Source organism: Papaver somniferum, unplaced genomic scaffold (genome assembly GCF_003573695.1).
Source record: "Papaver somniferum cultivar HN1 unplaced genomic scaffold, ASM357369v1 unplaced-scaffold_21, whole genome shotgun sequence".
Taxonomy (NCBI): domain Eukaryota; kingdom Viridiplantae; phylum Streptophyta; class Magnoliopsida; order Ranunculales; family Papaveraceae; genus Papaver; species Papaver somniferum.
In genome coordinates, this window is record NW_020631041.1 from 17,268,308 (window position 1) to 17,281,937 (window position 13,630).

Below are 13,630 nucleotides of genomic sequence, written 5' to 3' on the forward strand. Positions count from 1 at the left end.
AAACATGTCCTGGTACTTCCCCACCTGCACTGTTTTAGTTGAATTGAATTCAAATCAGTACTATGTAGAATGTACATTCACAAACATTTTTTATGTGTGTTGATCTTAATTCTTGACCACCAAAAAGATTTGATTCGGACATAAAAGATCACAATATCATCCTCATTAATGCCACTGATATAGGTGGTACTAATTTTATTCGATCTTGTATCGGCTTCATTGCACTCTCCGGCGTTTTGTGCATAATTATCTAATTATAAATTAATTAGCTAGTAAACAGAAAATAGAACAGTAGCCGCAGCAAGTGATCGAGTCTATTGTTAATTACTTTAATAATTTTAATTGTAGAAGTATGATTGGTTCACGTCTCTATCGGTCTGGAAATATCGATGAATCCAACTTCGTTGCATGGTTCCATATTTATATATGTTTACCACGGGCTGTTGAAAACCAATACATTTACGCGGTAAATTGATACCTAATCTCAAATCTAATCTATGTGTATTATTTGCAGGCTGCAGCCATTATTACATTACGTATGTTTGAATGAACAATGACAAACAGAATTAGGTCATGTTTTACCTAATACGTACCGCATGCTCTATTAAACTATACACCTAGATGCTATGCTAAGTCGGCTTTGTTTAAGCAACCTATACTAAATTGTCCACTTAACATGAATAACTTGTTCAATCGGAACACCTTAAAGGAAAGATGTGTTAGCCTCTGTGTATACCGACCCTGTTTTTAAATTCTGAAAATCCGCATCTATCTTTAATAAATAATAAAAACATAACCTATCATACTGAAAACTAGTTCTTAATTAATCAGATACAACTAGTGAACCAGGAGTTACATACTTGACACTTCCAGGTCATACGGCACTAAAACAAAAGGTATCTGCAAGTTGTGCTTGTACCTGCAATAATCTTTGGATGGACTGCGTTACCAAACACAGAAGAAAATTTGTATAAAAGTATGGTGGGAAAATATACATGTGAAAGCTCCTGTTTATCTACGCTCAAAGAAAATGATACAAGGACTTGTTGACTGCCTGACCGTAGCAGGCAGCAGCTTATTAAGAACATTCTTTTCTTCCATATCTATTTTTCTTATTAGCTGGATTGAAAGATGTCAATTAATTGACATTTACAACTTTAAGAAAATTCCATAATACACTAAACTGCAATACTTATGTCTCACAAATAATCCTAGGGTTATTTTTATCAATCTAATAAGATTTTTACTTTTTATTGAACTCAACTTTCGAATTCATGTCATTCAATTCTTCACGCAGTACTAATAACCAGTGGCGAATCCAGCTTATAGCAAGGTGCGCACTTGCTACCCCTACTCATTTGGTTTCCAAGCCTAAATTTTTAAGCCCAAAATATCCTCCAAGTCTAATTTTGTTTTTTTGCTATCCCTAACAAGATTTTGCTTCCCCTTAGTCATGTTTCTAGATTCTCCGCTGCTAATAACTGTGGTCGTTGAATCAAAATTCGATTACCTTTGGATATTTGAAATCATATCAATCATGACCGACTACCTTCGGATATTTGATGAATCATATGGAAAATTATCAATCATGACCAGGGTCTAATACATACATACATAGGAATTATATCTAGATCTCAAGAGAGAATATCAATTGAATCCTACACAAAGTTCATATTGCAATCAGAATAATATCTCACAATTAAATGATTTAGTCAAACTAAAAGACCCTACATAACTGAAAAAAAAATATGTGACAAATACACGTAGGTTTAGAATCTTCTAAAGGTGGTTGCCAAACAACATCATCCATAGAAATATAAAATAACCTAACCCCCAATCCTATCCTTTATAAATATTTTGAATCATCAAAACAGTTTAAATTATTAAAATTATACAATAATTAATTGATAACAATAATGAAATTTGTATATTATTTAAGATAAAATTCATTAATTATTTAAAATCTAATGTGGCACCTGAGAAATTATCCACAACCAATAACGAACAAATTTTTTAGAAGTCCTCAAAGGTTGGTAAATATCCATTATGGAGGGTAAGGTTTGTTGAGTTCTTGATTGTTATATTTACCTTATTGTTTTGACCTTGTGACAAATGTTAAAATCCAAGATATTGAATATGTTACATGGTAGAAAGGTACACATAGAAAGGTAGCTTGGGTCAAAATCAATGAAAATAGGGATTCATTAAGTATTTAAATTTTCTTCCTCATTAATGTTTATACTTTATAGCATGAAAATAAAGAAAAAAAATGATGAAATGAAAAATTAATCGAAAAATAAAAATAGTTTGTCGAGTATGTATTTCTAGGGTAGCACGTCATACATGGATATCTTAATGCTGAACGTATTTTTCTGTTTTAATTAGCATTTTAAAAGTTCAATAAAAACAGTATGTTGGATTCGTAATGAAAATGGATTAGAGCAACTGTAGTGGTGCGAGTATAATCAAAGACCAAAGATGAAAAAAAAAGACCAAATTTTGGGTTTAATCTGGTGTGTGACCCTACGGTGGAAAAACTAAATTTGGTCAGACAGACATTATACCAACGCCTGGTGTGGGGCGTAGAATATACCAACGCCTGGTGTGGGGCGGGGAGTATACGTTCGCCCGGTGTAGAAAAAGAATAAAAAAAGAAAAAGAAAAAAAAGTGGGGCGGAGGTATTATGCCCGCCCCATGCATTTGAAGTTTGTAAAGAGTGGGGCGGAGGTATTAAACCCGCCCCACACAAAAGATTAAAAAAGAAAAAAAGACGGGCGTGCATTATACGTTCGCCTGGTGTGGGGCGTGGACTATACGTCCGCCTGGGGTGGGACGTGGACTATACGTCCGCCTGATTATGGGGCGAGGACTATATAAACGCCCGACTATATTTGGGTTTGGTCTTGGTCGCAGACCAAATTTGGTCTGGATTTTAGTCTTTGATCAAATTTTGATCGATGGTCCGTCCCACTATGCCTATCAACTGGACACTATATTTGGATTTAGTCGTCCATTGTGGACGCTCTTAGATGCATTTTTTTAAAGATATTAAGAGAAAAAGTTACGTATTGGTTAAAGAAGGAAGAATATGCACAAGCACAAGGATAATTCCGAAGAATCAATATCAGACTCAAGCTTGAAGCTTACGAACATTCCATTAGTAGCATTTTATTCACAATCTAAACACTTTTACTTCATAAAATATGGGAACTATGGCACATTAAATCACTTGTAACGATCTGTCTGTGTAATGTGTCATCTATTTTTGGATGGAAGTGTAATGTGTCTTCATTAGTTAGTTCTAACACTGGATAACATGGAATTTTCATGAAGACAGTGATTGATTGATCAATGCTTATGTTAACAGGAATAAGATACATCATCTAAATAGCGACTTAAATCTACTACACTGATTGGTTTTTCTATTGATATTACGAATAAAATTAGTACTATAGTTTAAGAAAATGTACCGTTTGTCATGGGCGTTGCAGTTTTGTCTAAATATTCACTAATCTGCATAGAATATTATAGTATCTTATCGAGAAAACATACAGTACCCACAGTGGTGATGTTTCGCCGGGTAGAGTTCCAAGCCAAACAAACGTTAATTCGGTTAAATGAAGAGTCCAACTCAGTGCCATTTTTGACTGGAGAGTCTGAGTTCTATTTGGTACTGGATCGCATTTTTTTCCCGGAACACTAGTGTGAAAAGGCAAATGGTGTGTGCAAATAGTCATCACGGAAACAATTTGTGGATAATCTTCGTCCGGCCGTTATTTTACGAAAATGACGATATTACCCCTTGACTTATGGAAAGTGAAGTAAAGAAAGTTCAAGAAACCAGATATTTGGGTCAAGCCTTAAAGAGAAGGAACCTACTCAATACTCACCTACTACTATTTGTCTGAAAACACACCATTTACTTTGGAAAGTCTAAGTAATGACGGCTAAAGAAGATTGCTTTTCAGCACTGATTGAGGATCATTTCTGATCATGATTCTCAAATCATCCAACGGATTATCTTCTTCAAGTAGACTGAAATAGTTAGGGAAGATTAGTTGATTGTCAAGCTCTGACATTTCAATCTAAAGGTTTGTCAAGCTCCATGACATTCTGTTATATGGAGTGGTTTGCTCTAGAGCATGCCTTTCTAACTACTACCATGTAATCAACAAAGTCTTGGCAAACATATACACTACGTTCAATGCTTTGAATTCGAATCTAAACTGTCAATATTACTTATAAATCTGAAGTATTTTGGAGTTGGACTTCAAAATATTTAAGAAAATGACTCTACGCCGCCTAATAAACGACTAATCACAATTTTAATGCTGACATATGAAGCACATGTAAGAAAATGACTCTACAACAGGTGGCCTATGAAATTGACGAGTGAGAGGAAAGCATCAAATGATATGCTAAACAAAATTAAACCCTGTAGATTAAAGCTAAAGTTCGTCGAACCAATAGTTAATATCTAGTTTAACTAATTTAATCACCTTTATCATATTTTAACTTTGCAAATTTTCAATTTAAAGTGATGTTCCAAGATATTTCAGTCACCCCACATGCATTTGTTTAGTGCCTATATTTTGTTGTGGAGGACTCACAGTAGAGGGAGTGAAGGGTCCCAATAGTATAGTGACATGCCGATTGCTGAATATTGCAGTCCTACTTGACTCACATAAAAGCTTTGAGCGTGTTGGCTTAATAAGAACAAGAAAAATAGCAACAAAAAATAACGGAACAAAGAATGAACGAGAACTTCTTAGTAAACAAGTTTGAAAGTGAAACCTTGGATTATTAATTTGGTTAAGTAAACATAATCAGCTAATTAGTTGAATTTATATGAGTTTTCTATCAAGATGAAACAAGGATGTCAATGGATGTCGTCTGGTAGAACAAAGCATTTGAGGGATAAATATGTCATTTTTGATAATATATTTTTCGTTTTCCGAATTACACAATTGGTTTTGACACTCTTTGAACACGGAATGTATTCTATCTGTTGTTGTATCAATAAGCCTGATTTGAAACTATTGCCCAAAGTAAGAATGAAGAACAAATAAGTAAAAATAGTAGTACAAGAGAGCTGGTAATTTCTACTGAATTAAAGATAATTGATTGTATATTAATTTTGGTCTAATTATGCGTGTGTAATTGGTGTCTATGGTAGTCTACGATAGTCAAAAGTTAAAAGAGTTTTAATGAAGTTGAAATGTCAAAGTCTAAGGGTGTTCTTCTAAATTAGGTTTAGGTAATTCAGAACAGGTGTCTACAGCTTGGACCAAAAATAACTTTTTGTGGACACTGTTTAGCTTCTAAAAGCCAAACACATAAGTTTGGCAAACTTAGAGTAATAAACAAGAAATGAAAAGAAATTTCTTAACAAATTATCCAAAACAAGAATATGACAGAGGCTAAATTCTAAAGGGGAATAAATTTAATTTAAATGTTTTAAAAACATAATAATTCTCTATTTTGAGAGATCAATAATTTGAAATCTTAGCTTGGAAGCTAAGATGGCTTTTAACTCATAATTGAATGCTCCAGCTAAAATGTACATCAATTATTAAATTATTTCTTGACGTTGATGATTTATCTTTCGGTGTTTTCATATGAGATTATATTAGATTATTATATGCGGCTAATATAGTTATTGGTGTTCTAGTGATTTCACAACTAGCGATAATCAATTTACAGATAACTTCTAGCTGGTAGCAAAATATTCTTATAATGTATGTGTATCATTACTGAATATTTCCACATGTAAGTGGTTAATCTTTCGAAGTCATCAGATAAGAGATTTATATCTCGCATTCTTCAACCATCTTTTTGGATTCTAGAATGTTAATTCATTTCGCAATTCCAATATACAGTTTGTATCATTGGCTAAAAATTATTCTTCCATCATACTATGTATTGTACAAATTTTCTTTTTGTTGATGAGCAAGGATGTTTAGGGAATCCAAGATAAACCACTACAAGAACACAAATATAAATCAATCGCTCAATCTCAAATATGTCAAAGACAAATTCTTGCTTCCCAAATTCTTTGAGTTCGAGAAACCGTAAAAATCCACGGAACAGGGTGTCAACACCCATAGATTTCTACTAAATTACGTTATCCTAAAACTGCGAGTTAGATTGTCATCTTATGTATCCTAATCAACATTTAGATTGTCTTCGTATGCATCCTAATAAATGTTTGGATTATAGTCGTGCAAAAATCCATAAATACGCGTAAACTCGCAAAGACTGAGTAAATAATTAAGGTGAGCCAAAGAAGAAGAACAAAACAAACATGATGTAAAATGAACCTTCGTTTTCTAAGACTTGTATTACCTCCACATCATTTCTTTGTATTTTATGAAGATTTTCAAAGTTAAAAGACAAGAACATCTCTATTATTCAATCTTTTGTGAGGCACCTTCTAATGAATTTGTTGTATAGTAGCAGAACAAGAAAAGAATATTTCCTCCAAAACTATATGGGCTACCTTCACTTTATTTAATTATTTCTCTCAAAATAGAAATTAATCCACAAAAAAAAAGATGAAAAAAATAAAGAAAAAACCCACTCTAGTGCTGCTAATATGAAACAATCAATCAAGAAAGGGTCTATTTCTCTCTTTTTCTTCCTCCTTGGCTCAACAGCTTACAGTTGTCGATGTCTTTTGTCTCCCTTTTTATAAAAATATCATAAAACCTTTTTTTTATAAAAAGAAATATCATAATCTATTTATTTTTTTATGTAGTTGTTGATTGTGTATGCATTCGGACTTAGCTTAGCCACCTTGTTATATATAAGTCTATCATCCCACCAACATTCAGCCTCATTCTCAAAACACATCATCTCCTCTCCTCTCTTCTCTCCTCTCCTCCTACCTTCTCTTCTCATCATCTATTTTCAAGAACATACTTCGAAGATCAAAACAAACAAAGGGTTTGAATTATATAATCAGTCAGTTTATAAGATAAGATGAAATCATTTTTGTTTGGTTGTTTCAAGTCACAACTACCATTAAAGACACCAAAGAAGAAGATAAGAGATAGTACAAAGAATAGTGGAGGTAGTGGGTTTCAGAGGTTATCATTATCTGAATTCAGCAGTACTCCTGGTTCACCTTTATCATTATCAGCTAATGATATCTCAAACTCACTTCTTGGATCAAATCTACATATCTTTACTTTACAAGAACTGCAAAAGATTACCAACAATTTCTCTTCGAGTAATTTTCTTGGTGAAGGTGGGTTTGGTGCTGTTCATAAAGGGTTTATTGATGACAAGATGAAACCTGGTCTGAAAGCTCAACCTATTGCTGTAAAACGCTTGGATTTAGAAGGACTTCAAGGTCACAGAGAATGGCTGGTGAGAAATTTACTAAATTGCCCATTCAATATGTCTTCAACTTTTGGGATTTGTCTTCTAATGGACTTTTTTCTTGTTCCTGTTGAATGTTTACAGGCAGAAGTGATATTGCTAGGCCAATTGAGGAATCCAAATTTGGTGAAATTGATCGGATACTGTTGCGAAGACGAGCACCGGGTACTAGTTTACGAGTACATGCCAAGAGGAAGCTTAGAAAATCATCTATTTCGCAGTAAGTCCCACATTTTTACTGTTTTTAGGTGTGATTTCAAGACTTTTTAGACATTATCATCTGGAAAGGCTGCAATACTATTTCCTTTTTTGAAGAAAAAAATGAAAAATAGTTGGTGGCTTCAGGGTTAGTTTCGGAATAACAAAAAATTTGAAATTTTCAAACACAAAAGAACTTCTTTTTCCTAGCTCATTGACAAAGAAAGTCAGAGTAGTAGTAATATCAACTTGGCAAATAAGCCAAAGAAAAAATGGGACTTAGCCAAAAACTATGACATAATCTTGTATTGCTGTGTCATACTAAAATATTGAGTTTGAAATTCTGATTAATAATGTGTATTAGATTAATTGTCTGTAGTCATTGATAATTTTGGAATCTAATTTGTTGCTAATCAAATTTTTCATTATTGCAGAATATGGTGCTGCTTTACCATGGGGTGCAAGAATGAAAATTGCACTAGGAGCTGCAAAGGGACTTGCTTTCCTTCATGATTCAGAGAAGCCGGTGATTTACCGCGATTTTAAGACATCGAACATCTTGTTAGACGCTGTAAGTCATTTCGAAAATCCTTAAATTTTTTATGTGCTTGAATTTATGCTACTCAATTTGCTTAAACATTGTATACTTGGTTCTAATATTTCTCTGTTCAATTGTGATTACAGGACTACACAACTAAATTATCCGATTTTGGGTTGGCGAAAGATGGACCAGAAGGAGATGAGACCCATGTTTCGACTCGTGTTATGGGTACACATGGTTATGCTGCTCCAGAGTATGTTATGACCGGTCATTTGACGGCAATGAGCGACGTATACAGCTTCGGTGTTGTGCTTCTGGAAATACTAACAGGGCGAAGAGCAGTGGACAAGAGCCGTGGGCCAAGGGAACACAATCTTGTTGAATGGGCGCGGCCGCAACTGAATAATCCACGAAAGCTTGATTACATAATTGACCCACGGCTCGATGGACAATACTCCAGCAAAGGAGCACAAAAGATTGCAGCATTAGCATACCAATGTCTGAGCCATCATCCAAAACCAAGACCTTCAATGAGCAATGTGGTTAAGATATTGGAATCACTTCAAAACTTCAATGACATGCCGATTGCACCATTTGTGTATATTGTTCCGGTTGAAACAGTGAAGAAAGACTTAGAAAAGAAAGAACCAGAGCAGAAGAAAGAAAACAAAGATGAAAACCGTCAGACTCAACGGCAAAACGGTCAGAGGCATCGGATACGGACACCACGGGCAAGAACCGGAACCGTGTATACCGAATCAAACGTTCGAACTCATTTGAAAAGTAGATTAAGCCCTGATCAAAAGGGAAACCAAAACAAGGAGAACCAGATCAAGGATGAAAGCATTTGAAACAAGAAAAAGAAAAATTAGGTGTAGACTAATTTGTACATACAAAGAAATATTTCATATTTTTTTCTTTCAAAAGTAAAAAAAAAAAAAAGGAGGTTTGTGAGTGTGTAAATGTAGGGCCTCTAGATTTTCAGTTTACCCTAGGGCCATTATAGAGACTTAAGTGCCATACCTCATTGTGGAGGATATGTTGGTTATAATTTTTCTTTTTTTTCATTTTTTGTTCTCTTTCCAATGTTTGCAAATCTCATAAAAATGTGAATGAAATTATACAAGTTTGAACTTTACAGTACTTTAAACTATTTTAACTGTTCACAGCACTGATTTTTAATATTTAGGATTTGAAATCGAAATTTAATTGTACTAATGAAAACTAAAAGTTGATTCAATGCGGGAAACCCATGCCCTTAATCTAAATTATTGAGGTATCTACCACCTTTGTGAAATCCCAAAGAACAAGCATGAATTTAAGAAATACAAGTTGTGGAATATGATTAGTGTAGTACATGTATATTTGTTGAAAATTTGATTAAGTTTAATGAAAAGATTGATAAAGATAAGGCAACTTAAACAAATTTATTTTCTTTCAACTTGGTCACCAATTGTTGACATTTCAAACTTAAAATTGATTGTACATACCATACATAATATTCTAAGACTGTCATTGTCTTTTGATGTTTCTGGATGTGCCCAACAACCGTGCAATCAAGCGCATATAAACTCGTGTTTGGCAAGGAAAGACTTTTGCCATCCTAGGCTCTACTAGAGAGGTACTTGTTTTTCCCAACTAGTTAATTCATGAGCTATCTTGTTCAACTTTCTTAGGACATGATCAATCGCATTATATTTGGGAGTTTTAGTTAAATCGAAATTGATGTCCTCGTGTACCATAATTTAGGCGGCGTCAGGTACGACGGTTGGAAGTCATTTGCCCCCACTTGTTAACCGATTGATCGACCAACAACTCTGTGTAAACGATTTTGGAACTCAGGTCATTGGTGTCATGACCTACTGATTTACCACTGTACTACAGTGATATCTGTTCCACCACCGAAAATTATTGATGCATCGGTTATCCTAAAGTCTTAGATAATTAGCATCTCTAATTAATTAATTAACATGTTATACACTACTGTTAGAGCATCACACCCTAAGAAAATGTGATGCCATTTCAGCTCAACTGCCTTGTTGAAGAAACCTTACCTGGCTGCTTTGATCGTCCTTTCTGATATAGAATTACCATCAATTCTTGGTCAAGAAAAAGTTACTTATGTCATCTTCACTAATAATGTCATACTTTTTCCAGAAACCATTGTGGAATTACAGCTGTGTGGTACTCATAATATCTCAGAAATGACACACCCATTGCCAGGTAGCAGGTACCAGCAGCACTCGAATGAGTTTTCCTTGAATGGTGAATTGGGCCTTTATGAAATGAAACAAAAATATAGGCTGCTTCTGCCGCTTCTTATTATTAATATTTTACCACATAAGGTAATTTGATTGATCAGTCTTGCTTTATTTTAATGTGTGGTAGAATTACCATCAATTCATGGCCAAAACTTACTCATGTCATCGTCTCTAACAATGTAATACTTTTTAGAAGGGAAAATAGTGGAATTACAGCTGTGTGGTAGTCATAATATATGGCACGCCCATCATCATCTTTGCCAGGTAGCAGGTACCACTCAAATGAGATTTTTCACTTGAATGGTGAACTGGATTTTTCCTGAATCTTTACAAAATTATAGGCTGCTTCTCATTATTATTACTACTACTACTAGATAATAAACTTATATTTTTTTTGGTTAACCTTAAGGATGAAGATTTGTAATTTAACGATCAAAATGCCAATTATCTTGTACTAATTAGAGTCACACTTCCAACATTTTTAGATAAATCTTTTGGATTTTATAACCAAATCAAATCAAAGAAAAAATAAAATAAAATGGATTGCCAACTTCAAGTTTGAGGTGCGCAATATTTGTAATACTTTGAACTAGCTAATGAGGAAGACAATGTGCAGCACTCTTCCAGTGGGATTTAAAACCGGGTACACATTTTCCTCCTCCATTACACTCTTGCAGAGTATCATATGTTGATTCAAAACCTTTTATTCAAAATCTAAGTAACCCATAAACTTTTGTTTTTTTTTTTTAATTTTATTTAAAGTTTTCAATTGTGTTGTTGTGGAAATTTAAAATTCTTAATCATTTTTAAAGCCCTTGATTACTTAGATAACAGTAACATTTTTTGAAACTTAGTATATGGAAAGTATCCACAGATCCGGGGCAGGTAAGTGGAGTTCATTTTAAACCAAATGTAACTCATCATAAGGAGTGGGATTTGATCATAAAATGTGCAGTCCACAACACACTTTTCATGATTAGGAGTGGGAGTGGGATTAAATCTTGCTATGGACCTCCATCAAGTCATGAATGCATTTTGTGTTAGTCATAGGTGTCTGTTGAGGTGGTGTGACTGTAAGGTCTTGTATGGCACTCCATTGCTGTGGGGTTTTCTTTCTCTAGCTTCTTTATGCGGCGACATTCGTCGTGTCGTATATGTTGGTTTGAGGGACCTTTGGCCTTTAGGACTTCCCTTTTTAGGTCGGGTGCTTCATTTAGTCCGCTTCTTTTACTCACTCTAACATTCGTCGTCGTCCATAAGTTCAAGCGTCGATGATTCAAAACTGAAATAGAAATATGATTTCTCCACATTCACTGCACTTTTATGATAGTATACTTTCTAAAAAGGTTTTAATACTTTATACCAAAGTAAATGATATTTTGATGAGCCATGGCCGAATGTGTGTGATTGTCGGTGCTCCTTTTTTGTGAACCTTCTGATTATTTTTGACCTGGAATTTGTTTTACTGAATGTTGGTTACTTGAAAAATGAAGACTCAAAAACACTGGGGAACATGGTTTCTTAGAGTACAAGTTGGATTACTAATTAGTCGAAGTATCAAAGTATCAGTCTTCTATTGGTTGGTAAGCCTAATTCACCAGAAGTAGTTATTGCATAATGGCAAGTAGTTTGGACTCTGACTTATTTGGTCTTTGTAAAAAGTTTTCTATTCGACATACGAGTAAAGGATGAAATCAAGGTCGGCAATTAGTGGAGAGATTGATTCAGTGTATTTCTTGATTAAATGAGAATATCCGGTGAACAAACATCCAAGCAAAAAGTACTGGCAGAATAGTAGTCATATACATGCATGGCTGTTAGAATCTTACGATTCATAATTTGAATCTTACGTTCGTTTCAATCCGATGGAAGGAGGAATCGTATCTTCCTAAAATCGTGAAGAATCTTTATTCTAATACGATTCCTGACATAGCCACCGTGCCGTAGCTTTGTGATAATAACAAACTTATACTATATTTATACATTTTCTCACCATATTTCATTGAAAATTACATATACATCAACTTTATTTCTATATAAACATTTGAAACGACAAGGAGGAGAATTATTGAAGTTTGTTATTATCAAAAGCTTGAGATTACAATCGATTTCTCTAAGTTTAAATAAGGAGCCCAAAAACTGATTTACACCAAAAATAAAATCTTTCCTAACTTACATATATCCTGACCATATATGTGGTATACGTACAAATATGCATGTCTCATAATACTCCCCCTTGAGTTTGAACATGGAGATCACGAATTCCCAACTTGTGAAGAAGCAACTCAAACTGAGGACGTCTAAGACTCCAAGAGCTTTGGTGAAAATGTCTGCAAGCTGAGCGGTTGTGCGAACATGAGAAGTAATAATACCGCCACACTGAATTTTATCGCGTACATAATGACAATCAATCTCAATATGTTTGGTGTGTTCATGAAAAACAGGATTAGCAGCAATATGAAGTGTGGATTGATTAATCACATTAAAGGCGCATAGGTTGAGATTGAAACACACTTAGAGATTTCAATAATGCCTTTAGCCACGTGAGCTCACTACAAGTATGATCCATGAAACGGTACTCAGACTCAGCAGAAGAACGAGATACAATATGTTGCTTCTTTGTCTTCAAAGATATTGGTGAGCCTCCCAAAAAGATAAAGTAACCTGTAAGAGAACGACGACTAAGAGGGCAAGAGGCCCAATCAAAGTCACAATAAGCAGTAAGTTGAAGAGCACTATCCTTGCGTAAAACAATCCCTTGAACAGGATGACCCTTTAGATATCGAAGAACTCGGAGAGCAGCTTCCCAATGAGACACCCGAGGAGATTGCATAAATTGAGCCAATACATGCACCGAGTAACACAATTCAAGACGCGTAATGGTTAAACAAATCAAGCGTCCAATAAGCGAAAGATACTAGTTAGGATGAACCAGAACACATAGGTCCATCATCAAGAGCTAGACGATGATGTTGATCGATGGGTGAAGTAGCTGGTTTGGCTCCATGAAGTCCAGCTTCAGACAGAATATCCAATGTGTATTTTGGTTGAGATAAAAATAGTCTATCAGCTCCTAGAGACATTTCAATGCCAAGAAAATACTTGAGTTTTCCCAAATCTTTCATATGAACACAACGGCTTGAATATGCTTTGAAAGCAATATAGCAGCGGAATTGTTCCCAACAATGATTAAATCATCCAAATAGAGAATAGTCATCATAAGACTGTACTAACCAAAAATTCTTA

At 34.5% G+C, this 13,630-nt stretch overlaps 2 protein-coding genes across 2 annotated transcripts; one reads left to right on the forward strand and one right to left on the reverse strand.

The window, feature by feature from the left end:
• The first annotated feature begins 6,824 nt into the window (after positions 1 to 6,824).
• LOC113340067 (serine/threonine-protein kinase RIPK-like) lies at positions 6,825 to 9,273 on the forward strand. Its single transcript, XM_026585287.1, has 4 exons — positions 6,825 to 7,372; positions 7,469 to 7,604; positions 8,017 to 8,153; positions 8,267 to 9,273. Exons 1-4 carry the CDS (start codon positions 6,983 to 6,985, stop codon positions 8,972 to 8,974), a joined length of 1,371 nt encoding a protein of 456 aa, XP_026441072.1. The 5' UTR covers positions 6,825 to 6,982; the 3' UTR covers positions 8,975 to 9,273.
• A 3,593-nt stretch (positions 9,274 to 12,866) lies between these two features.
• Positions 12,867 to 13,217, reverse strand: LOC113339695 (uncharacterized mitochondrial protein AtMg00810-like). Its single transcript, XM_026584929.1, has one exon. It carries the CDS (start codon positions 13,215 to 13,217, stop codon positions 12,867 to 12,869), a length of 351 nt encoding a protein of 116 aa, XP_026440714.1.
• Between the last annotated feature and the right edge of the window lie 413 nt (positions 13,218 to 13,630).

Excerpts from the sequence above, each read along its gene's own strand:
- LOC113340067 (XM_026585287.1), top strand. The coding sequence starts at position 6,983 with ATGAAATCATTTTTGTTTGGTTGTTTCAAGTCACAACTACCATTAAAG. Across the intron at positions 7,605-8,016 it reads AGAAAATCATCTATTTCGCA|AATATGGTGCTGCTTTACCA; the intron begins GTAAGTCCCACA and ends TCATTATTGCAG. Across the intron at positions 8,154-8,266 it reads CGAACATCTTGTTAGACGCT|GACTACACAACTAAATTATC; the intron begins GTAAGTCATTTC and ends TTGTGATTACAG.
- LOC113339695 (XM_026584929.1), bottom strand. The coding sequence starts at position 13,217 with ATGCAATCTCCTCGGGTGTCTCATTGGGAAGCTGCTCTCCGAGTTCTT.